The 26,368-nt window shown below is 36.5% G+C and overlaps 1 protein-coding gene across 2 annotated transcripts in view; it reads left to right on the forward strand.

Moving 5' to 3' along the window:
- Positions 1-26,368, forward strand: part of atrn (attractin) — a 176,136-nt gene that overhangs the window by 62,849 nt on the left and 86,919 nt on the right. For both annotated transcript variants that reach the window (XR_015505497.1, NM_001353962.1), the window contains exons 8-15: positions 1,804-2,053; positions 9,645-9,828; positions 12,194-12,348; positions 18,014-18,098; positions 19,917-20,137; positions 23,291-23,412; positions 23,512-23,650; positions 25,435-25,616. Coding sequence is in view for 1 of the 2 variants with exons in the window: in NM_001353962.1 (NP_001340891.1) it covers positions 1,804-2,053; positions 9,645-9,828; positions 12,194-12,348; positions 18,014-18,098; positions 19,917-20,137; positions 23,291-23,412; positions 23,512-23,650; positions 25,435-25,616 (1,338 nt within the window). In the remaining variant the exon portion in view is untranslated. The remainder of the gene's footprint in view (positions 1-1,803; positions 2,054-9,644; positions 9,829-12,193; positions 12,349-18,013; positions 18,099-19,916; positions 20,138-23,290; positions 23,413-23,511; positions 23,651-25,434; positions 25,617-26,368) is intronic.

Consider the following 26,368-nt stretch of genomic DNA (forward strand, 5'->3'; position numbering starts at 1 on the left):
TGCGTCTGTGAGTCTTCGCTGATGTCAAGAAGAAGGCCAGCGGTTACAGTGAAATAGTGCCTTTTTCCTGCGCTGCTACCCATCACAGGATACTTGTCTGCAAGGCTACATTTCTAAGTGTCCTTTGTAAGTTTATTCTTTAAATAATTACTGTGAATACCGAATGAGAGAATGATAACTTGCGCCAAAAGCTGCTGTGATGCACGCGACTGTTTAAAAGATTTCATTATCGCACATGGTGTGTTTTCACCTGCTTTCTTTTGCTCACAGTAATTTTTTTTAATATGGATTGATTATCATTCTTTAAAATAACATTGCTCTAATATGAGATTACCAAAACTAACTCAGAATCTTATTATTGTAATTCAAACTTTGTATATACTATTCAATATATTATAATATATTGTTTTTTTAACCAATTTAAGATGTTTGACTGTTAAAATAATATGTTGCATTTCAGCATGTTTTTGACTTATTTATAAACTATTTATAGACATAAAGTTAAATAAAAATATCCTGGATTTGAAGAATATTGTGTTCCTGGACTTCACTGAGCTCAAGTAATAGTTTAATTTATAAAATTGTGAATGAACTTGACTGTTGATGTCTTAAATAATAATGTCAAATATCCAACATTTCTCAAAATGGATAAATCAAATTTTGCAACAAAACTCTTCATTTACAAAAAAATAAAATAAAATAAAAAATCAGTAGATTTGCTATGTGTAAGTTTAAAAGTTTGCAGAGTTTTATAGAGTGTACTGACTCTCACAAGTGTATCTCCAGTTATTTTGTGTGATTAATATATTTTAAATAACCTGCAAACAAAAAAGTAAATAAACTTTCCTCTGATTCCTTCTTGAAACTCTTCCCTCCTAGTCACATACCTGTCTGATGGCTCATTATGCAGCTCATTATGCAGGTCTTTGTCTTCTCAGGTGTGACTCACTGCATAGTAATGATAGTTCACGCCTTCCCGCATGAAGCAATTTCACTCATAAAGTGGCTTAAAATTTTAATTCATTATATTGTTTTCTGTGACCAAGTGAACAAGATGATTCTCACATCATTTTGAAGCAAAAACACTAGACTACCAGATCAAGTTCTCAAAAGTCTTGGGCACAAATGTTCTCTGTGGTTTTCACGGCCTTGTTTCAATGACTTCAAAATTTTAGTTTTTCACTGACCACGCATAAACATTTCTTTCTCAAAAACACAAACACATACAAACATTCTGCTTGGGTATTATTGTAGCCCAACTTGTGCTGTTTACAGTGTTATCACACTTTAGCCATTAATATGTTTTAAAGATACTGAAAACAACACAAATGTCAGTGCATGTCAAAACTTCTCCAGAGCCCCAAAACACCCTCAGACCCCAGAGGGTTAAACCTAATCTTTGGCTGTACAATTTGCTGATATTCGAGTCAATTACAATACTGTATTATTCTTCAACACATGCTATTGAATGTTTGCTACCCATGTCCTGCTTTCTTGTTCACATGCTCATAAGCTCAAACTCAAAAGTCAGAGTTAACAGATAGTTTATGACCAGAAACACCGTAATAAACAAAGCCAGATTGTACTGGTTTGTTTTTGTCAATTCAAAACTAATCCTTTAATCTTGAGTTTGTTAAACCACTATCATGGTACATGTTTCATGTTGTAGTTTCCGTCAGTGCATAACATATAAATAATGACTTCTTATGGAAATCCTTTGAATTCATGTTGTGTTTAACTAAGACCTGTGTGTGTAAAGCTTGTGGTTACTTATGCTGTTTGTCTTTGTGTGCAAACATTCAGGATAAAATCTACATGTACGGAGGGAAGATTGACTCCACAGGAAACGTGACGTCAGAGCTGTGGGTTTTCCACACGAGGAACCAGTCATGGGTTCTGCTCAGTCCCCGAGCTAAAGAGCAGTATGCAGTTGTGGGTCACTCAGCACACACTGTCCAACTCAATCCTGATGGATCCGAGCCTGTCATACTGGTGGTGTTCGGGCACTGCCCTCTTTATGGATACATCAGCCAAGTGCAGCAGTACAATATAGGTCAGTAACACACAGTCTTCGCAGTAGGGTTGGTTTATACATTAAAAATATGCATTATTATCACAGTTATTGCAGTTTTTGTGCTAGGCAGCAAATAATCACATCCAAAATAAGACTTTGTTTTAAATAATGAATTTGTGCAGGTTCTGTGTACATTTATATTTATATAAATGCATAAAAACCAAAATATACACATCAAATATATATAAATTGTATAATATGGTTCCGTAAACCATTATAAATAAAGAAATCCTCAAACATGTACACACATTTTTGTAGGTACATGTATAGTGCATCCGGAAAGTATTCATATAACTTTTTCACATTTTTTTTATGTTATAGCCCTATTCCAAAATTTATTAAATTAATTTATTTCCTCAAAATTCTACACACAATACACCATAATGACAATGTGAAAAAAGATTTTTCGAAATTGTTGCAAATTTATTAAAAATTAAAAACCTGAAAAATTACGTATTCACACCTTTTGCTGTGAAGCTCCAAATTGAGCCTAGGTCATTTTGTTTCCTCTGATCATTCCTGAGATGTTTCAGCAGCTTTATTGGAGTTCATCTGTGGTAAATTCAGTTGATTGGACATTATTTGAAAAGGCATACACCTGTCTATATAAGGTCCCAGAGTTGGCAGTGCATGTCAAAGCACAAACCAAGCATGAAGACAAGGGAATTGTCTTGAGACTGGATTGTCTCGAGGCACAAGGCTGGGAAGCTTACCGAAAAAATTCTGCTGCTCTGAAAGTTCCAATGAGCACAGTGGCCTCCATCATCCGTAAGAGGAAGATATTTGGAACCACCAGGACACTTCCTAGAGCTGGTCAGTGATCGAGGAGAAGGGCCTTTGTCGGAGGTGATCAATAACCAGATGGTCACTCTGTCTGATCAGCAGCGTTCTTCTGTGAAGAGAGAAAAACCTTGCAGAAGGACAACCATCTGTGCAGCAATCCACCAATCAGGCCTGTATGGTAGAGTGGCCAGACGGAAGCCACTCCCCGCCTAAAACTTGCCGAAAGGCATCTGAAGGACTCTCAGACCATAAGAAAGAAAATTATCTGGTCTGATGAGACAAAAATTGAACTCTTTGGAGTGAATGCCAGGTGTTACGTTTGGAGAAAACCAGGCATCGCTCATCACCACGCTAATACCATGTAATGGTATTCAATTATAATTCCTCCAGCAAGCACTGGAAGACTAGGCAGGATAGAGGGAGAGATGAATGCAGCAATGTACAGAGACATCCTGAATCAAAACCTGCTTCAGAGTGCTCTTGACCTCAGACTTTGGCAACGGTTAATCTTCCAGCAGGACAATGACCCAAAGCACACAGCCAAAATGTCAAGGGAGTGGCTTCACCACAACTCGGTGAATGTCCTTGAGTGACCCAGCCAGAGCCCAGATCCAAATCTTATTGAATGTCTCTTGAGAGATCTGAAAATAGCTGTACACTGTCGCTTCCCATCCAACCTGATAGAGCTTGAGAGGTACGGCAAAGAGAAATAGGCAAAAATTCCCAAAGACAGGTGTGCCAAGCTTGTGGCATCATATTCAAAAAGACTTGAGGCTGTAATTGTTGCCAAAGGTGCATCAACAAAGTATTGAGCAAAGGCTGTGAATACTTATGTACATGTGGTTTTTTTATTGTGTGTAGAATTTTAAGAAAAAAAAATAATTTAATCAATTTTGGAATAAGGCTGTAACATAAAAAATGTGGAAATAGTGAAGCGCTATGAATACTTGAATACCGGATGCACTGTACGTTATATGTTTGGGTACTGTGCATATTTATTTAGCAAATACACACATTTACTTTGAATTTTATTTTTTTTTTGTGATTAATTTGTTGCCCAGCACTAAAAGTAATATAAAAGTAGAGTGTTAATAAGGATAATGTTAAAAGTCTAGCTGTCTGAAAGTTGTAAGTCACATGATGAGTGATACACATGATACATTTCAAAATTCTATGCATTTTAAGTATTGATTTTTGTATTTATTTATATAAATGCATGTACCAGGAAGGGGTTAAAATGTGTATGTTATCTTTTCAAAAAGCAGAATGAATTTGGTTTGTGCTTCAATGCTAGTTCAAATGCAAAAAAAAAAAGAAAGTCTAAATTAATTGCATAAATAATTGTGCATGCTTACGAACTTACTCTTTCATTTTAGATTTTTGCTTTTTTATAATTGTGTATGTATTATAGCCAACAGTATGCATTTAAAAATAATCTATTTTACTTTAGGTACCAAAAATACTTGAATACAAAAAAGTCTGCTGAAACAGTAATATTTTTCCCCAATGCCATTTTTGTACAACTAACAAATCCTTTTAAGGGAGCCCCTATTCTGCATTATAATAGGTCATATTTTGGTTTTGGGGGTGTCCAACAACAGGCTGATATGCATGCAAGGTCAAAAAACACGTTCATTGTCTTATAATATGCATTTACTTTCACCCAATTATCCCAACGAATCCCTTATTATTTTTTCAGCCATTCATTTGTTCCCAAACCCCTCCTTTGCGTGAGGTTAATCTATGCTGATTGGTTCGATGACCCAGTCTGTTGTGAATGGTTGATTACATTTTTCACGAGATTGAGAGAAATGCCCAACAAGAGCCCAATGCAGCAATGCTTTAAATCAATGCAGTTAAACACCAGCATTTACTCTACTCTTAACCCTAACCCCAAGTATTAACAGCGACACGTTCAGCATTAATCCACACGGTGAAAAAATTTGAACTATGTAGAAATTGACCGCACCACGTGTGTGTAGAAACATCTGATGATGGCCATAGCAACAAACAGCAGGATATTGCAAGCACAAAATGCATTTAAATCAATAGAGGAAGAAGCACACATGACATTTTCAACGTGGTTTTGGACGTAAATGTGAATAGCCTCAAATATTTAACTTGAGAGATACATTACAAGCACTGATCTAGGAGCTATTAAACTACAGAACACGTGACAACAATTTTAATAACACTTTACGCTGTGTTAGAAGGAAAAACATTTACTGGATCTGGAGGAAGAAGAAACTACTCCATACAAACTGTGTAACAGTTACTGACAAAGTCCCATACATTAGTAGTCTTTGCTGATCTTTTCTTTAATAACAAACAGCTGGCAAATTTTGCGCTGCAGGGTAGATTATTGTATCAATCATCAGAAAAATGACAGGAACAAACCCAGCACATGGTTAGCTATACTGTGAGGTTGTTGTGAAATTGAACTTTAACCCTTTATTCCCCACAGCCGCATGTCTGGCTATCTCTCACTGATAGTAATCTTCATATCATGATCAATCCTATGATCCCTTGCAGGCGCGTTCACGTTTTACTGAATTCAGCACTTCATATTTAGCGATGTCTCTTATTGACGTTGATGCGTTCAGGCAAATGATCCAAACAAAGGATGAATCTTTCTTTATGAAATCTTTATCTGACTCGACTCAAATGAATCAATAGTTTTTAACACAGTGCACTTTCAGAATTAATCCTCAGCAGGATGTTTCCATTCACTTAAAGCTGTTACACACTGCATAAATAGTATTTTTCAAAAACCCATAATAGAACCCATAATAGGGGCTCTTTAATAACATGCGTCTATTTTGTTGACATAGCTGCACAATTGTAACCGTATATCATTTCATTTATTTACTTGTCTTTTACTGTGCACTGCACCATTTCCTTTTCACGTTACAATTTCAAGACGGCTCGGGGAATAAATAAATAAATAAATTCAAAATAAAACAGTATCTTTTTAAGAGCAGGCCTCGGGACACCTATGTTCTGTTCCTTTGAGTCTGGCTGTTTGAAAGGAAGAATTCATCCTGTATGAAAGCACCCTAATGCATGTGTCCCCACTCTGAGTCACAGTGAACAGTTGTGACCCACTTTCTGTCTGCTCACACCAACACTGTCATTCATCACAGAATTAAAACCGGGGCCTTTTTTAATATTAGTTTTCAGTCTGTGTGCTGTTTTGAAGTTGCGGTGGAAAAAATAATGCGACTCTTGATGATTGATTGTTGCTGTCATCTGGGCCACAGAGAGGGAGAATTGGGCAAGTTTTCATCTTTTACTTTCATAAAAGTGAATTGATGCCTGTGTGGTTTGAAATGAACATCAAACCGCTGCTAGCAAAAGAGGAGCATCTATCTAGTTGGACTTTTGACTGTGAGTCTTACACATACTGACAGGTTGAATTTCCGTGGTGTAGGCCATGTGCAGTGGTTTTAGTTTAAACTCTTCTGCCCTCTGGTGTTGAAAAGAAAGAGCAACAGCAAGTTGTTTTTTAACTACACTGTTATATATCTGTGAATTAACAGGTTCTGTTTGTTGCGGTTCACACGTAGACTCTTTCACGAAATGAACTCTCCTAAGGACATTTTTAGCAAAGTGACGCCAGGAATCTTTTTTTTAAATTATTACTTATTAACACTTAATACTATTAATGCTTATTTAATTTATGTATACATTTGTTTGTTGATTTTTAATTGCATATTTATTATTGAAATGTTCTTGCCGTGAAAATAGACTCTGTGGCTGACATGGCATTAAATAACAAATACATTACATTTGGATTACATGGTGTTTTCTGTTTATTTGCGATTGTGAATTCCACTATTGGGTGTTTGATGTTAAATATTTAACACCACAGATTAATTGACCTTTATTGACATTTTATTAATTTGAGACAATATATTGTTTGAGAAATATTATTGAGATCTAGGATTAAATATTTTTAGGCAGTTTATTATCAGGCTTTTGTACCTTAATTTACAACACATACACTGACAATATATTAAACTATTAAAAAATATCAATAAAAGTCACTTTTCAGCAATAAAAGCTTTTTGAGCAAATATCAAGATCCCTTAATGCGATCCAGAAGCCTAAATAAGTAGGAAAATCATGAATTCACGAACAAGGTTATTATAGTTTTGCGTTTTTATTTTTATACCATTTGACTTTTTTTCTGTAAATTTCAGTTTTTTTTTTCAATTTCATGTTTTTGTTAGTTTTAGTTTAGTTTTTATTTTGTGAAAACATTTCTCTTTAGTTTTTATATATTTAGTTTCAGTTTTAGTAATTGTAGTAAGGCCTGTCTTTATTTTTGGCTATACTATATATTGCACCAAAATATATCGTGATAAACAATATTATTGTCACTTTATACTGCCATATATTTTATATAATGCCAGAATGACAATATAATATCACAATGCAAGTACAGGTCACACTTTAGTTTGATGGTCCGTTTGTTGAATTTAATTTACATTGCATCTACATCCAACTAATTGCCATTAGATGATTATATACTGTTAGGGTTAGGGTTAGTGTAAGTTGACATGTACTTGCAAAGTTTCCTATAGTGAGTTAAATGTCTGTTGAAGGAACAGTATAATCAGATATTATGCAGACAGTCTACTAATACTCAAATGAACCATCAAAATACAGTGTTACCCAAGTACACTTTTTCAAAGAACATCTAATATTTTATTCTTAAGAATATTTCATTTAATCATTGTCATTTTAACAACTTAGGCATTGGAATTGAAATGTGAAAATGCATACCCTAAATAAATAAATAATAAATGTTAATAAAATAGTGAAAGGCAAAAAAAGTAACAGGCTGGGATATCTGCTAACAGATCTATTTTCATTTGTTAGACATCCACATAAAAATATACTATAGTTATTTCGAGTAAATACTATAGTGTTTTTAACTATATTGACACTGACACCTTTAGTAGAGATAGGGATGTTGCACAATCAGCTTAAATATTTGGTTTTTAAAAACTTTTAATGTATGGGCGATATATATAGAAATGCCAAAACTAGGCCCATGGTAACCTTTGATTTGGCCAACCATCCCATCTGTGAAGAGGTAGAGAATGACGGGGATGGTTTTGTGATTATCATTTCAAATTTAATGTAACCTTTTATTTGTTTGGTATATTGTTAAGCTAAAAAAGCTAACTGAAATTAAATGTTTTAATTTAAATGCTGTAGTTTAGTTTAAAATGTACATACTGTCACCCAAGAGATAGAGGACAATGCAAAGACTTTAGTGAGCAAATCAAGGCAAAGGCAGATTTTGCTTGACTAGTGTATTCAGCATTGAACTCCATTGTGTTATAATTTGTTATTTGTTTGTTGATTGTTTGTTTTTATTGCAATAATTTATGATTTAAAAAGTTATGCTGCATTAGATAATACGATTCAAAGTGATATTTTCTGTTTATTTTTAAATTTGAGGAAATTACCCATGGGAACTTTAATGTAAAATAGTTTGGTATTTGTATTCGTATTCGACCCATGACATTCAATGATATTAGTTTTTTGGCCCTTCATACAACAAGGTTGTCACGGTTGTGGTGGGGAAAAGGGGAAAAAGGAGCGAGGACTCAAGTGCAAAGAAACAAAGGGTATTTATTAATAATAAAATAAAAATAAAAAGCAAAACAAAACTACCCCGAGGGGGAAAACATTAACAAAACACACAAACTTGGCTCAACAAGAACAAGGCAAGACTGGATCAGGAACACGGGGAGTGTAGACAACGAACTCGCAAAGGACTGAAAACATGAGGGGGATTATAAAGCAAAAAAGTAAATTGACACACAGGTGAACACAATTAACTAATAATAGGTTGACAAGGAGGGTGGGACTAGACAATAGACGGGAGAGCGCATGACACAGAGAGACAATACAAGCCATGCGCTCACATAACACAACACTGAAGCACACGACAAAAGCACGTGACCAATGTAAACACCGAGCCATGTGCTTTTACAAAAGACGCAAGACACGAGCACACGATGAATGAAAACACTCACCATGCGCTCACATATGCAGCATGCATGCTTCATCCCAGCGCCGACCAAAACCGAAACCAACAAGACTGAGACGCTGGGAATGAAACACCATGCTGCTGACAGACGAAAACACAAACACGAGTACAAGAGCGCACGCGTCTGAGGGACGCAGAGCGCGCGCGCGGCCGCGTCAAGCAGAAGCACGCACACTCTGCGTACACCCACGACGGCGCGCGCGCACACAGAGACAGAAACAGGACCGGACATGGGTAGTGTCAGAGCTCTGCCACCAAAACAAGAATTTACAAAGACCAGAGTGGCAGAACCCTGACAAAGGTTTGGGCACCCCTGCTCTTGACTAATACATTTGACTGTAAAAGCACATCTAAGTGTTTCTCTAAACAGCCACAGGTCAGATTTTCATTCTTATTAGTTTAAAAACAATTCTTTTTTTTTTTTGCTTATTATTATTATTATTATTATTATTATTTGTATTATTTATTTATTTATTTTTAGCTACTTTTTCAGTGGCTTTTGTTAGTTTCGTTTAGTTTTTCATTTATTGTGATTTTTAAAATGTTATTTTAGTTAGTGACTAATAGTTTTAGTTTAAGTTTTTATTTAGTAAATAATCTTGCCACCAAATATTGAAAACTGTTTATTTAAAAATAATATTTAAAATGTAGGTGAATGAAGTGTTTAATTTTTTTGTTCACTAATTCTCATGCTGTCTTTTTCCCCTCTTCTTTTTGCAGTGAAGAACACATGGAGTGTTTTGGAGACTCGTGGAGCACTGGTTCAAGGTGGCTATGGGCACAGCAGTGTTTACGACCCTCAGACCCGCTCCATCTACATCCATGGAGGCTACAAAGCCTTCACTGCTAATAAATACGGCTTGGCTGGTGACCTGTACCGATATGATGTGGACGAGAGAAAGTGGTGCGTTGAGCTACTTTACATGATCGAGCTGAACACTAATTGATTGTGAAATACATATTTTTACTTGATATGTTTCAGAAGGATCTATTATGTACTTTTGATTCTTATGTAAGCTCGTTCTCACCACTGAATAATAAAAAGTTGTTACTTTTTATCTCCGAACTTGGTATACAAACTTTCTGAGAGTTGTAAGATGTAAACTCGAAATTTCAAGTTAAGTCAGATTTGCGAGATATGAATTCTGACTTTATTTCATGCAATTATGACTTTATTTCTCAGAATTGCGAGGTATAAGGTCAGAATTATTCTTATCTCAGAATTCTTACTTTATATCACACAACTGCAACTTTTTTTCTCTCTGAATTCTAACTTTATATTACGCAAATCTGTTTATTTCTTAATCTTTATTTCTCAGAAATCTTACAATTCTGACTATAACACACAATTCACACACAATAACTCACACTTTACATCTCACAATTCTGAGAAAAAAATTGTCAGAATTGCGAGTTTGTATCACACAAATCTTCACAGCGAGTTTGTATCACCCAAAAGTTGCTATAACCTTTTTTATTCAGTGGTGGGTATAGGCTTCTATAGATTCCTCAGTAATATAAATTCATATGTAAAAAAATGCACAAATGTCAATATTAATCTAAAATCATATGACCTTTTGTTGTTATTTTATTTTTATTTAGCGCAGTAGAAACTGAAGGTCAAGTTTACATTTGGATTATGTGATGCATTATTTCATTAAGTAATATTGTACATTCCTTCAAATTTTGGCAGATCTAAGTCAGCAAAGCTGTTTTATTAGAAGACCCCAATATATTTCTATACTTTTACTACAATGTGGAGCTACTGTGCATTTACATAACCTTAAAAGACAACTAATTTTTTATTTAGTGATAAATGAAAAAAAAAAGCTTTGGCCAATTTATAAGTGCGGACAATTCATTCATTCATTCATTCATTTTCTTTTCGGCTTAGTCCTTTTATTAATCTGGGGTCGCCACAGCGGAATAAACTGCCAACTTATTTAGCATATGTTTTATACAGCGGATGCCCATCCAGCTGCAACCCATCACTGGGAAACACCGTCACACTCTAATTCACACGCATACTCTATGGACAATTTTAGCTTACCCAATTCACCTATACCACAAGTCTTTGGACTGGGGGGGGAAACCGGAGCAACCGCAGGAAACCCACACGAACGCTGGAAGAACATGGAAACTCAGAAACGCCAACTGACCCAACTGAAGCTCAAACAAGTGACCTTCTTGCTGTGAGGCGACAGCACTATCTACTGCGCACGTTGCCCAAGTGCGGACCAGTGAAATACATTTTTCCACACACTGATTTATTCCTATTGGCCTGACATTGTCCATTGTACAATATACAACTTTTTTTTCTTACTATTTTTGATTATTCATTACTTTCAGTTTCAAGTTATTTCAATGACTAATAGTTTATCTTTGTAAAATGTAAGGGTACCATCAATTTGGTCCACATCCATATAGCCATAAACATGCTTGATTGTATAGCTAGCACTTTAACTATTGTATTGTCATTTGCTATTCCTGCTCATTCTACTCATAGGCAAAATGATTTTAAATCCTAAAACAACTGCAGAAAAAATTGCAGAAAACAAACAAATTTACTTCCGCATTGCAGAATTAAGTCAATACTCCATGGTAAAGTTGTCATTTTGTGAATTTTAAGTCTTGTGTCTCCACAAGATTTCAGTTTAACACATTCCCATCCACTGAATTGTCTCTTTCCCTGTCACTTCACTCCACCAAAAGCTGGTGTGTGGTGAGCACACTGGCGCCGTTGTCCTGTGACTGTTGTCGCATCATCCAAGTGGATGCTGCACACTGGTGGTGGTGGTGTGGTGTGGTGTGGTGTGGAGAGACCCCCTACCTCTCATATGGTTGTGAAGCACTTAGTATTGTCAATTGATTAGTGGTTTGTAACAGACATGTATGTGTTGAATGGATGGATGTCAGAGTATCCAGACCTGCTCTAGGCTTGCACTGTGTAATTCATTGGGTTATGCTGATAAGCATGCTGATAGCAGCTTGATGTTTCTTTGACTATTGACTTTTCCAATACACAAGATAGGCAGCTGCTTGTATTCACAATCATTTTTATATTCAAAACATTATTGTTCCTTCAGTGTGAAAGACTTTAATAAAAGTGGTCACACAAAAGGCTTTCATGCTAAATGATGATGATGATTGGTTAGCTTAATTTGACTCTACTATACAAAAAAAAAGCTATGTAATACAGTATGCTAGTGTGCTCTTCTAAATAAAGTCTGACTTGGGTTCTTCTTGATTTTTCTTCGGTTGACCTGTAGGTTGATTCTGAGGGACAGTGGGTTTTTCCGATACCTCCACACAGCAGTGATAGCTGGCGGGAACATACTAGTGTTTGGAGGGAACACGCACAACGACACCTCAATGAGCCACGGGGCAAAGTGCTTCTCCTCAGACTTCATAGCCTACAACTTGGGTGAGTAGCAAAAATCATCTGTGCCACCAGAATGCTCAAAATGAAGATTATCCATGCAAGTCTGGGCAACAAGAAAGTATGTCAGTAAAAATGTGGACTCACAGTGGATGTCACTTGTATGTGACCATTAAAATGGTGGATGGTCACATGAAAATTCAGATGCATTCAGAACACAGAATTTTATAGAGAGCCAGTTCTAAATTTTCGCTCTACTATACAGGGTTGCTTATCATTATAGATTGGCAGTTTTATTTACCACCAGCAGATCTAGGTAAAAGTACAACCTAATTTTTTAATAATACACCTTTCCCTCGATTATTAGCAGGCTAATGACAGAAAGATTAGAACTTTAGAATTAAAAATCAATTTTATTTATAACATGTACGTGTAACATGTAAGTATGTGTTGATTTAAACAGACTTTCTTTTAAAATCAGGTGGTCATATTTCATAGCATCTGATTTTTATATTCTAAGATTAGTTTTTTAACAGGCATTCAAGTATGTATTATAAAGTCCACCCCTTTAATCTTCTTTTATGTTTATTGTATATTACATCCATCAATGTGATGAAATATCTGTGCTGCATTTTGCAGGACAGTCCTGAAATTGGAAGCTTTGTCCTGCACTCTGTTATGAAAAATACAATGAAAAAATGTTTGGTCAGCCATCTACTTCTAGCAAGTGTGATCAAAAGCTATGTATTCAGAAACCAATGTATTAAAGAAAATAATAATAATAAAAACCTGCCTTAAACAGACACACTGCATAAGGAAAACCTTTGCAAAGTTGCCTGTTCAACAACAACAAAATAAATACATACAATAAATGGTTTTCACGATTCACAGAAACCTAGAAAACTGATTTAATATTTGTTTAAATGGTGAAACAAAGTTTCCTAGTACAGTGGTTCTCAAACTGTGGTACGTGTACCACTAGTGGTACGCGGGCTTCCTTCTAGTGGTACGCGGAGGAATGAAATATGTCATGTACGTGCTATATATATTTCAAAATGGATTAAAAATTATGTATATATTATGCCATATATGATATATAGCCTAAATTTCTGAGGTAATCTGACAAGTTTTTTTAACTGTGCAGAGTTGTAGCTGCTTTACAGGGCCTACTATGCTACTGTATTTCAATACTGCTCATTTTGGTGGTACTTGGAGAGACAATTTTTTTCTAAGGTGGTACTTGATGAAAAACGTTTGAGAACCACTGTCCTTGTATATATCTTATTCAGGCCTAGATCATTGGAATTATGGTGTTATACTGTTCTGCAGCGTTTATTTTACCTCAAAACTGATGTCAAACATGCACTTATCAGCCACTATTATTAGGTACACCTTATTAGTACCAGGTCGGACCCCCTTTTGCCTTCAGAATTGTTTTAATTCTTCGTGGCATAGATTTAACAAGATACTGCAAATATTCCTTTTGGTCCATATTGACATATTAGTCTCATGCAGTTGCTGTAGATTTGTCGGCTGCACATCAATGTTGCGAATTTCCCATTCTACCACATCCCAAAGGTGATCGGGCAATGTGAAGGCCATTTGAGTACAGTGAACTCATTGACATGTGCAAGAAACCAGTCTGAGATGATTCACGCTTTATGACATGGTGCATTATCTTGCTGGAAGTAGCCATCAGAAGATGTGTACACTGTGGTCAATAAGGGATAGACATGGTCAGCAACAATACTCAGGTAGGCTGTGGCGTTGACAAGATTCTCAATTGGTACTAATGTGCCCAAAGTGTGCCAAGAAAAACAAAACCTAAACCATTACACCACCACCAGCCTGAACCATTGATGCAAGGCAGGATGGATCCATGCTTTTATGTTGTTGATGCCAAATTGTGACCATCTGAATGTCGCATCAGAAATTGAGACTCATCAGACCAGGCAACATTTTTCCAATCTTCTATTGTCTAATTTTGGTGAGCCTGTGCAGTTTGTAGCCTCAGTTTTCTGTTCTTAGCTGACAGGCGTGGCACCCAGTGTGGTCTTCTGCTGCTGTAGCCCATCTGCCTCAAGGTTCGACATGTGCTTTCAGAGATTATCTTCTGCCTCAGTTGTAATGAGTGGTTATTTGAGTTACTGTTAGCTTTCTATCAGCTCGAACCAGTCTGGCCATTCTCCTCTGACCTCTGGCCTCAACAATGCATTTGCGCCCCCACCGAAATGCCGCTTACTAGATATTTTCTCTTTTTCTGACCATTCTCTGTAAACCCTAGTGATGGTTGTGCGTAAAAATCCCAGTTGATCTGCACTTGTTGAGACCTTAGACCAGCCTGTCTGGCACCAACAACCATGCCACTTTCAAAGTCACTTAAATCAAACTTCTTCTCTATTCTGATGCTCAGTTTGAACTGCAGCAGATCGTCTTGACCATGTCTACATGCCTAAATGCATTGTGTTGCAGCCATGTGATTGGCTGATTAGACATTTGCATTATTGAGCAGTTGGACAGGTGTACCAAATAAAGTGGCCAGTGAGTGTAGGTTTAAGTACATTTTTGCAATTTCACAAAGATGTTGTCTGAAGCACATATTTCCAGTGTGCCTGCATTGATTTTAATACATTTAATTTTTTATCTACATATTTGATATACTAATTTCATTGTACTAAATAGATAAAGGTCCACAGCAGGAGTGTCAAACTAGTTTCAGCCCTGCTCTAACACACCTATCTGTAGGTTTCAAACAAGCCTAAAGCACTCAAATAGTTTGATCAGGTGTGTTTAAATAAGGTTGGAACTAAACTATGCAGAGTACAGTGGCCCTCCAGGAACACCACAGGTCTACAGTGTCACTCAAACATGAGTTTAGCATCGCAAATAGTAGGCTTACTAATGCTTTATATGGAGAGCTCACCCAAAATATAAAGAAAAAAAATGCTGTTTATAATGTAAAGATGTAGTTGATTTCCAGTAGAACAAACCGGTCACCTAAATTGAAAATTGTCCTGTAATTTATTCAACCTCAAACCATCCTGCAGTAGGTGTATGTCCTTTGTTCATATGAGCACAACTGAAATAAATAAAATATTGTAGCATATACTTTTCATAGCTTTTAAAATGGCAGTGAATATAAAAAGTGGGTCCAGTGGGGCAGTGAATGGTTGAAGCATGGCAGTCGTTTTGAATTTTTTTTTATTATAAGAAAAATGTCCATATTTAAAACTTTATAAACTATTACCACTCTCTTCCAGCAACTGCCACAACCACGTTCTCAAGAGACCTATTATATAATCCTGGAAACGCATACAAGAGTGTGCCATTGTAAGATGGATGGATACTAATGCAAACCTGCAGTTTAGCCAAAACAACTCACTTCTGCTCACAGTGAGAGGCATCACTTCCCATCTCAGCTTCCACTGCTATAGAATAATGGGATAATTTTCTCTCTTGGGGAGCGAACTATTCCCCCTGAAGGCAATTTTAGCTGAAACTGTGTTCCTTGAAGATTCATATAGATCCAAACTCATTTTCTACTTTAATTTTAACATTAAAGAGTCTACATTAATATTTTGGTATTAGCCATGTCTTGGTAATTCAATCTAAGGCAACTTGTCAAATTCTATTCCGCTGACTTACAGCGTCCTCTCACATATGGCATCATATAAAATACCTCTATCTTTCACAATATTGAACAGCCCCGAAGACGCTCACACAGAAAGCGTAATTGGATTTCTGCGCGTAGCGGCAAGCCATTAGAGACTGAAACACACTCATCAGGGGGGCTCTTGCAGGAGGATGCGGGATCTTAAAGCCATTATTTTATGAGTGACACATTTGAGTTTTGTAATCTCCAGGGATCGGAGACATGCCTGTCTGCTGGTATTATCTCGCTTTTCATTTAGATAATGAGGGATGCTATGATGTCAGACCAGACGCATTTGAATAGCGGCTCTTGAATGTGAGAATATGATGTGTGGGTGGTTTCAGAGCGTCTTTGAGAAGTTTGTTGTGCCTGTATAATGCTCAACTATAGCTTCAAACACATCAGAAGTGTCTCTGTGTGTGTGTGTGTGTGTGTGTGTGTGTGTGTGTGTGTGTGTGTGTGTGTGTGTGTGTGTGTGTGTGTGTGTGTGTGTGTGTGTGTGTGTGTGTGTGTGTTCGTTCCTAATTCTATATCAATCCTCTTCTACATTTCTTCCTCTTGTTCTTCTCTTTGGAGACTCAGGCTAGTGGAGTGGTAATCTGTGATTAAGTAAAGGCCTGTCTCAACCCTAAGGTTAATTGCTCTGTCCTTACGAGCTGAACTCAATTATATTGGCCCACACCAGGACACTAAATTCGATTGTCAGAAAGTTTGCCGGCAGAGGGCAGTGACTTGTCACACACACACCACTAATAGCAATCATTTCTCTTTATCCTTCTCTTGCTCCTGCTAGATTAGCCGCTAACTTCTACTTAACATCGTGGGAAGAGATGATTTGCTATTAAAAGAACACTCCGCAGCTTTTTTTGGAGAAATGCTCATTTTGCAAGTCCCCTAATGTTAATCAGCTGAGTTTTACCATTTTTGAATTAATTTAGACGATCTTCATGCGAGATCACTTTCAGTTTAGCTTCAGCGTAAATGTTAAATCAGGTTGGATTATTGGCATCCCACTCAAAAAAAGAAAGAGTTTTGTTAATTTCCCTTTTTAAAGCCAGGCTCTCCTTTTATTCTTTCCATAATAAAAAAAATATATATTTTTAGAGCAACCCATGCTCTTTTGTTATTGATATTTAACTTTAATGGGTAGAACTCTCTGAGATATGAACAAAAGCAAGTGATGTGTCAGAGTTTAATTTAAAAAATCTTGAATGTTTATAAAAATCTTTATGATTATTAAAATATTTTTTTAAATAATTAGTTTAAAAATCTTGAAGGATATTAATTATATAATGTAGTTCCGAAAACTTCCTTCCTCTCTGTTTATTTGTCTGACTGTACGGTGGGTTTCTTTTGACCACCCTCTGTTGTTTTAAAGAATATCACAACGGCGAATGTGTCAATTATAAAAGCCTCGTCTGTTTCGTGAGGTGCGTGTGCAGTCAGTGGAGGTCTGCGATGCGGCGCCAGGCGAAAGTATAAATCAGCCTTTAGGGGCAATATTATTATCAATGTCATTATGTTATTTTCAGATGCTGCAAAATGTTTTTGATTGAGATTCTAATGATCTAATTAGATTCAATGATTTATGCTAAGCTAAGGTAAAAGTGCTCCTGAGATTCTGAATGAATTCAAAAATGGTAAAACTCAGCTGTTTAATTTTAGGGAACTTGTCAAGTGAGCTTATTTCCCACAAAAAGTGGACTGTGTGAGGTTGAGCTCAGAAATTTCAAAGCTTGTCTTTAAAACCATGACGATAAACACAAATGTTAACTTTTATCCTTTATTTTGATATGTGTTACCAAGTTTTAAGTTGCCTTATGGGATATTCTGCACAGGTCATCAATTTATGTATTAAGCCCCAAGATCAAGGTCGGTCTTATGAATATTTATTGGGTAAGATGAGAGAAAATTACTATGCAACGATTAGTCTAGACCAATTAATATTCATGAGCTCACTGCTCTATGTAGTAATGTCTCTAAAATGAGCACGAGCAGTATTTGGTGTTGGAGGACTGAAAGTAGATTGACTTTGTCTGCTTGTTTTGTCTTTTCTAGCTTGTGATGAGTGGACTGTTCTGCCCAATCCAGATCTTTACCATGACGTCAACCGTTTTGGCCACTCAGCTGTGTATCACAATGGGTAATCTAAATGTTTAAGATCAATTTGATACATTAAAATGTCCTGTCTTATTTAAAATAGACATGTTGTTTTAGATGAATTATGGGATATTTGAAAAAAAAAATTTTTGATTAAATTTACTCACATTCATTCATTCATTCATTCATTCATTCATTCATTCACTCAGATAATAATAATAAATTATATTTAAAGTAGAACATAATAATACTGTAAAAAAATCCTAAATTCTTTTACTATATTGTGTTATTTTATATTAGATTTACAGTAAATGGGTTTTTAGTGAATGAAATGGACGAACTTGACACTTAAATTTCTTTTCTTTAAGTTTATTCTAAGGTTCGTTTTGGATTCAGCACTTTTTTTTTAATTCAGTTTATAATCTACTATGAACAACCGAAGTATACTATATTAAATTTTGTAGATTCATAATGTTTCATTTAAATTGTAAAATAAATTGTTATCTTTTTTTTTTCAGCACTGATAATTATAAATCTCTGTTATCTGCGTGTTATTGGTAATATAAATCATTATTGGTACAAAAAAAAAAAACTCTTGGTTGACTATTGGTGTCAACCCAAACTGTTATATGACAAACCTTGTTTCATATGAAAATAATAAGTCAGATTTAATTTAGTTTCTACTTAAATTTAGTTCCTTTTAATTCCCCTACTATTACATGAATGTCATGTTTTTATTGGCAATTTTTCTATTCAAATATACAGTTCACGCAAAAAACACACCCTTTAATATACTTGCAAACTTTTGAGCTACTCTCTTATGTTAAACACAAAAAAACATATTTGGAAAAATGTTATAAACATGTAATGACTGACTTCCATAGTGTTATTTTCCTACTATAGAAGTCAATGGTTACAAGTTGTCAGTTTCAAATCATCTTTTATTTGTGTTTTACAAATGGTAGAAACTCTTAGAAGGTTTGGAATCAATTGAAGGTGAATAAATCGTGATGAAATTTTCTTTTTTGGTTGAACTATCCCTTTCAATGCCTGTCAGAGCATTAATTAAACTAGTAGCTTAGTTTTAAGATATCGACTGTTTATTAGTACTGATAGAGTACACATTCTGCATGATCTTATTTTAGATCCCTAATCCTACCTAATGCCAGAATTCTACCTTAATAACTTTTATTAAGCTGCAAATTAGGAGTTTATTATGCTAAAAGTCATAGTTAATTATATTTGCTTTTAAAATAAAATGTGACCAATTTTATTTTTTCCAGACGTTTGTTTTGTTTTATTGCTAAGTCGAAACAATTTCCTCAGCTAATCGACAGCATGCCACTGGCGCTTACTTTGTATCAAGTCCTGAATAGAGCTTTTTGTTTTAATCCGTTTCTATTTCTGTGATATTTGAGCAGTCACAGCTAATGCGAAATCTAAATTTAAAATGGTCCTGTAATCTCCTTCCGTACTTACGGCTTAGTTGAAGCAAGTCATAAAGCGGAATCATTATCCATAAATAACACCATCCTTTTATTAGTGTTTCGTATTAGCAGCTGAACAAACAGCTCTACATCGATCCACATGCTCAGAATCTCTCCTTTGAGGTTTCTATGCAAGCTCAATGTGATCTGTATTCCTACCCATAAACCCCAGCGTCATCGTCAGTGTCGATTTGACCACCGACTGACCCCTTAGTTGGGAGCAGTGGCACAACACAGCTTTTGCTGTTTGACTTGTCAATCTCGTACGCTCTATTCATCACTCCTCTTTTGTGTTCTTTCCTGCCCTCTTCCTCCTCAGCCTTCATCTCTCCATCCTCTCTCATTCTGAGGTTAATCTGTGTGTCTCTTGTCAGGGTGATGTACGTGTATGGAGGCTTTAACAGCCTGATGCTGGGCGATGTGCTGAGGTTCACCCCGGCGAGCTGTGCTGCTTTCTCCGAGCATCTGGAGTGTGTGACGGCTGTGCCCGGCGTGAAGTGTGTGTGGAACTCTTCTACCTCCACCTGTGTGCCCTGGGACGCAGCGGCGCTCCTCGACATGGAGGCTTTGAGGAACACCTGCAGTCCCAGAGGGTGTAAGTCAAGGGAACAAAGAGGACGTCTGCTTCCTCTGGCTCCTTTACAGCTATTCAGATTTCAAAACACTGCTTAAGTTATAATTGTTGGCGTAGATTCTCTGTCGTTGTATGTGCCGATTAAATTGGATTTTGCTTTTTACGCTCGACTGAATTTGGGTGAGATCTGTAAAAGCTTTTGATCTTGAGCTGTGTTCAGAGTGCAGTCACAAATCAGATTTTTTTTTTTTTGCATATCTGGATTTAATCCTGAAAGACAGCTATTTTTTATTAAATTTTTTTCAAATATTTGATTTGATCCACATTCCAGTCAGATTAGAAGTAATGTTTTGCAATTCCGAATGCAACACGTGACAGTGTAAACCAGTGATGGAAATGATGAAAATGTTCATACACACACAGTATAGTTGGATAAAGAAAGAACGGAAAAAAAGAAAATTTACAGTTGAAGTCAAAATTATTAGACCTCCTGTGATTTTATTTATAGTTTAAAGGGTCACGAAACATCAAAACACATTTTTTGAGCTGTTGACAGTCGTATATGTGTCCCACACTCCTAAAACTCTATTAGGACACATATATTTCACTAAAAAGTGAAAATTGGTTGTTTTTGCGTTATTTCTAGCAAATTCGTACTTCCGGTCTTAAACTAATTTTTGAAGCTGCGTCACGGCCATGAGATCTTAGCGTGTATCCCAGCATGTAGACTGGACGTCTGTACCTAAGAGTGCCTTATCACGTCTCTGAGTGTGCTGCATTAATGCATGAGTAAGGCTTAGTTCAAACCAATCAGCGCGCTCTATTGTGCAACTTCATTAATATGCATGATAGTTACAGTGTTCAGACGGCAGAGACATGCTGTGTTGTGTTGCCAAGCGGGAGAAGAATTGTTTGGAGACACGGGTCGTCAGTGTTGCTTTTATAATTTGCTGCAGTGAAGGTTTTGTTTTTATTTTCCCTCTATGAGAGCGCAGCTGGACTCACGTGTAGTTTAAAGTGCACGCGACGCGCCATAGAAATACGTGTCTAAGGAACATTGTTTACCCGAGAGCTTTTGTCATCTGGAAATGGTGAAATCCGGATTTATATTATAATTTATTTTTCTTTATTTATTAATTTTTTTTCCCAAAATTTTCTAAATTATGTTTTATGCTGCGCTCACACCAGATGTGGATGAAATGTCAAGTGCGAGTGATTTCCTTGTTTAGTCAATGCAAATAGACATCAAATAGACGCAAATAGACATCCTGCAGCGTCTGACAAGTTCATCAAACTTGGCTCGGCTCAGTTGGAAGCACCGCTAAAAGCCTCCATCATCAAAGTACACTTTCTAGAGGAGTTTATGAATGTTTATGTGCTGCGTGCACCTCCTAAAGGATTTAGTGGACTCAAGACATGTCGGCTTACGAATCTACACTGTTTTTCAACATTACTAAATTACATAATGCACAGCTATTATCCCAATAAAATCCATTTTTATTTGGGCTAGAATAAAAACAGTTTTTCATTTAAAAAAAAAAAAAAAAAACTTTCTGTTAAACAGAAATTAGGGAAAAATATTCAGAGGGCCTAATGATTAAGGAGGGCTAATAATTTAGACTTTAACTGTTTATAGAGGGAGATTAATGGAAACTAAAAAATAGATTTTCCCTGATTTTTCATGAACAAAAAAGTATAACAATCCAATGTCTGGAATAGTGCGGCGCTATCTTAGAAACAATCTGACTTTGTGTTGTTTTGTTTTTCGATAATATATATTGCGATATGAATAAAATTTTGTTCAGATGTCTTGAATAGCTCTATTTGGAAAGAAGTTATCCATTTAGATTGATTGGGTGGACTTTGTAAGTGTGTAAATCCTGTAAAAAATAATAATAAACATATTGCAAGCAAAACATATTACAATAGAGCAACAAAAATGTAAAATAAACACTGCTTTATTGCTTTCCATAAAGTCTGTTTGTCTTCCGAACAGTATTCAGGTACAGAAATAGAATAACGTAATGTAAAATATTCTTTATAGTCTTCATTGTCTTAATAATTTAGTAAAAATTGTCTTCATTAATGATACAAATGTATTTTTTTGCTCACTGGGGTGAGCAAAACTATTATGCTTAAAAATGTATTAAAAAATTCTGATTTAACTGCATTTCTTAAGGTGCTTTTGACTTGAAATTGTCACCGGATGTCAGTTATAACCAACGTTATCCATACATAGAAGGAAAAAAAACTAATTAGTTATGTGTAATGAAATGAAGCGTAACTCTACATTACTATACAATTATCTCTCAGAGATTAATTATGTGGGTTTTGTTATCTTAAGAGGTGTGTTATGCCCTGTTATGCCCAGATACTGGCACGCACCACCAGCTGTTTTATTTTACCCAGACAACTGGCATAAAGAGTGCAAAAGACAGAGACGATTTGCCCACAATGCTATTTAAATTTAGTTAAGCTATTTGGTAATAAGAGAAACACAATATTCACAAACACAAGCAATGAGATTTAGATTTTTCTGAGGATCCCCAGAGTTGGCTCAGAAATTCTGGTCTAATTATTCATTTATTTTCCTTTGGCTTAGTCCCTTTATTCATCAGGGGTTGCCACAGCGGAATGAACCACCAACTCCTCTAGCATATGTTTCACATTGTGGATGCGCTTTCAGCTGCAACCCAGTACTTGGATACATCCATACACACTCATTCACACACGTACACTTGGGCCAATGTAGTTTATTTAATTTACCTATAGCGCATGTCTTTGGACTGGGGGCAAAACCAGAGCACCAAGAGGAAGCCCACGCCAACACAGGAAGAACATGCAAACTTCACACAGAAAAGCCAACTAACCCAGCCGGGGCTCGAACCAGTGATATACTTACTGTGAGGCGACAGTGCTAACCACAGAGCCATCGTGTCGCTCCAATTCTGGTATCTTTGCTGTTTAATTCTTTATTGAAATTCAATTCTCTATTTTATTACAGTCCAGCTAACAAAAAGCAACTGCTGCAAATAACCAGTCCCGTCTGAACAGGTGTAAATGACCTGTCGGATTCAGTTAATTACAACAGATTCAACTAAATGCCCCACTAAATGCACATTTGCCACACCACATGCATTGTTGTGTAGCTGTTAAACTGTGTGTGCCTTCCAGATGCAGATGGAGAGAAGTGTGAGCAGTATTCCGACTGCTACAGCTGTACAGCCAACACCAACAGCTGCCAGTGGTGCTCTACGCTCTGTGTGTCCAGTCACAGTAACTGCACCAGTTCTCCAGTAAGTCTGCGCTTTCATTATGCCATAACAACTTACAGATGAGTTTCTTTTCAGTTTATGAATTCATAAATAATGTAACTGTGCTCTAAATGTCTGTAGGGAGGGATAATGGAGTACGAGGCCTGTCCAAAGGATAACCCCTCCTCTGTGTGCAGTAAAAGGACCAGCTGTAAAAGTTGTGCCACAGATCAGAACTGCCAGTGGGAGACCAGGAATCAAGAGTGCACCACCCTGCCTGGTAACAAACGCGAACAAACTTTTGCTGGAATTTGTGTAAATGATTGAAGCATAGCAAAGTATAATCCTGTTTAATATCTCTGGGGCAAAATAATTATTATCGCTATTTTTATCGTTATTGTTTTTTAAAGGGATAGTTCACACAGAAATTTAAATTCTGTCTTATTTAACTCATCATGCACTAATTCAGTTCAATTCATCTTTATTTCCTTAGCGCTTTTACAATGTAGATTGTGTCAAAGCAGCTTAACATACAAGTTCTAGTAAATTAAAAATTGTATCAGTCCAGTTTTCAGAGTTGACGTTCAGTTTAGTTCAGTTTAGTGTGATGCTGAAAGTTCAAAAACTGTGGAGCAGATCCATCGATGCACAGCTCCACAAGTCCCAAACCAAGCAAGTAGGGAAGAACAAACTTAACAATTGATGAAAACGAAGGAAAACCTTGAGAGAAACCAGGCTCTGTTGGGCACGGCCATTTTTCCTCTGGGCAAATTTCTAGCACAGAGCTGCAGTCTAGGCGCGGAAGGCTGGAGAACGCTGGATGTCTGTCTTGGAGAAGCTGCTGGTATGAGTAAAGGCTGATTTATACTTCTGTGTCAAGAGCGGTGCAACCTACGTTAAACCTAGCAGTGGCCGTCGGCGTTGCTGACGTGCACCTCTCAAAACATTTAACCACACGTCGCAACGATGCATAGCGCAAACTCTGTGATTGGTTGGCTTGGTAGCGCTAACAATTGTGAACAGGACTAAGAGTCGCGCGAGGCAGTTGGGGCGACTGTTTATGCATGTCGACAGTTTACAAGGAGCTCCGGATGGAGACTGTTGCTTTGTGTTTACCTTATGGTTTAAGTTGTTGCAAGTCAGCCGGTTCCTGCCTCAAAATGAGCGAGTTTGAGCTACTCGTACATTAAGGAAGCGTTCAGAAAAAACAAAACACCAGCGAAGAAACTCAGGGAACCTTAAACACCTCACTGTCAACTAGCGTTTTGGAAGTGTACAGGAACACAGCGCAGATGTATGAATGCATAGCTACGCGCGATCACTTGACACAGAAATATAAACCAGGCTTAAGTCGCCACGGATGTTCAGCCTGGGCCATGGGATCAATGCAGAGACTCGTCTGTCACTGTGTTTTTCAGAAATCAGTCTCATGCTCTCTGCTCCTCCATGACCACCACAGCATCAGCTCAGGATACGGCCTGGTCCAGGATTGTGGAGACCTCTATTGTTCTCTGTGGTTGGCAACATCTCTTTGTATGTGTTGTCCTTGAAGTCCTCTATGGTTGGCATCATCTCTTCATAGGTCTTGGGTCAGATCAATGGTGCTACATAATCTCTAGAGGCCTCGGAATGAGTAACCCCAGGTGGAAAAGAAAAGAAAACAAAAATAATTAGCAAACAGTTATTTAAAGTGTTTTATTTTCTTTCAGTTTTTGTAAGAATATTAGAAAAGCATTTTACTTAATTATTTACACAATTGACTGTTTTTGATTACTGCTATAGATGTTGATGTCTACATTTTTTTCAACATTCTACAAAATGTCTTGTTTTCTGTTCAACAAAAAAAAAAAGAAATTCATAAAAGTTTAATCACTTGAGTGAGAGTACATGGTGAAGACATTTAATTTTTTGGGTGAACTATGCCTTTAATTTAGTTTTTAAAACCTTGGGTTATTACAATTTCCGTGCTTTGAGTGCCATTCCCATCGAAATTTGCTTCAATGCCAAGGCCAGTGCTGTACGTTAATCTAATCCCACATAACTGTGTAATGCTTTTGTTTTTAGGGAATATCTGCGGGGAGAGTTGGCACCTGGTGGGGAACTCGTGTTTGAAATTGATGACCGCTAAGGACTCGTATGACAATGCTAAGCTGGTGTGTCGAAATCAACAGGCGGTGCTGGCATCCCTCACCACACAGAAGAAAGTCCAATTCGTCCTCAAAGAGATGCACAACCGATCATTGCAGGTGAGTTTGATGTAGTATAGTCAAAAGAATCAGAATTTTGATACGAGTCGATACTGAAATATTTTAAAAGATGCAAAATCACTTTTCTGCAGTATTGTTGACAACCTCCTCTCTCTATGACATGTCTATGACTCCTGTCATATACTCAATCACATATAATGATGCTGTGAATTCCTTGCATATTTCAGATTTTCGTCGTTTTCTAGGAAGCAAATGCAAAATTAGGAAGAGAATTAATACTTGTGCCAATTTTTTTCTTTCTTTTATTTTTTTACATGTCCTTGTGCCTGAATGGATGGTTAAATATACAGTATACCAAATAAAATCAATGTGGTCATCTTCAAAATGCTGTCAGTTATGTTTAAAGTGAAAGTAAAATATTTGAAGAAATTAAACCTACACCTTATGTAATTGTTAGCATTAATCGACAGCAAAAGACAAACTCTTACGATTGGTAATTTTAGTTCAGTCAAAAATGAAAATTGCTATTAATTACTCTACCTCATTTCATTCCAAACCATCTTTGTTCTTTTTCAGAACCCAAATTAAGATATTTTAGTTGAAATCTTAGAGCTTCCTTATCCTCTATAAACGGCAAGGTTCTCGACTTGTTCAGTTAAAGAAAGGTACCAGACAACATCCACAATACAGACCATGTGTCTTCAGTTGTTCAACCAGAAAATTATCAAGCTAAAAGAATCATTTTGTCGCAAGACTTTATTCAAGTTTAGTCCCAATCCCAATTCTTTATT

Source organism: Danio rerio, chromosome 13 (genome assembly GCF_052040795.2).
Source record: "Danio rerio strain M-AB ecotype USA chromosome 13, GRCz13ab, whole genome shotgun sequence".
Classification (NCBI taxonomy): domain Eukaryota; kingdom Metazoa; phylum Chordata; class Actinopteri; order Cypriniformes; family Danionidae; genus Danio; species Danio rerio.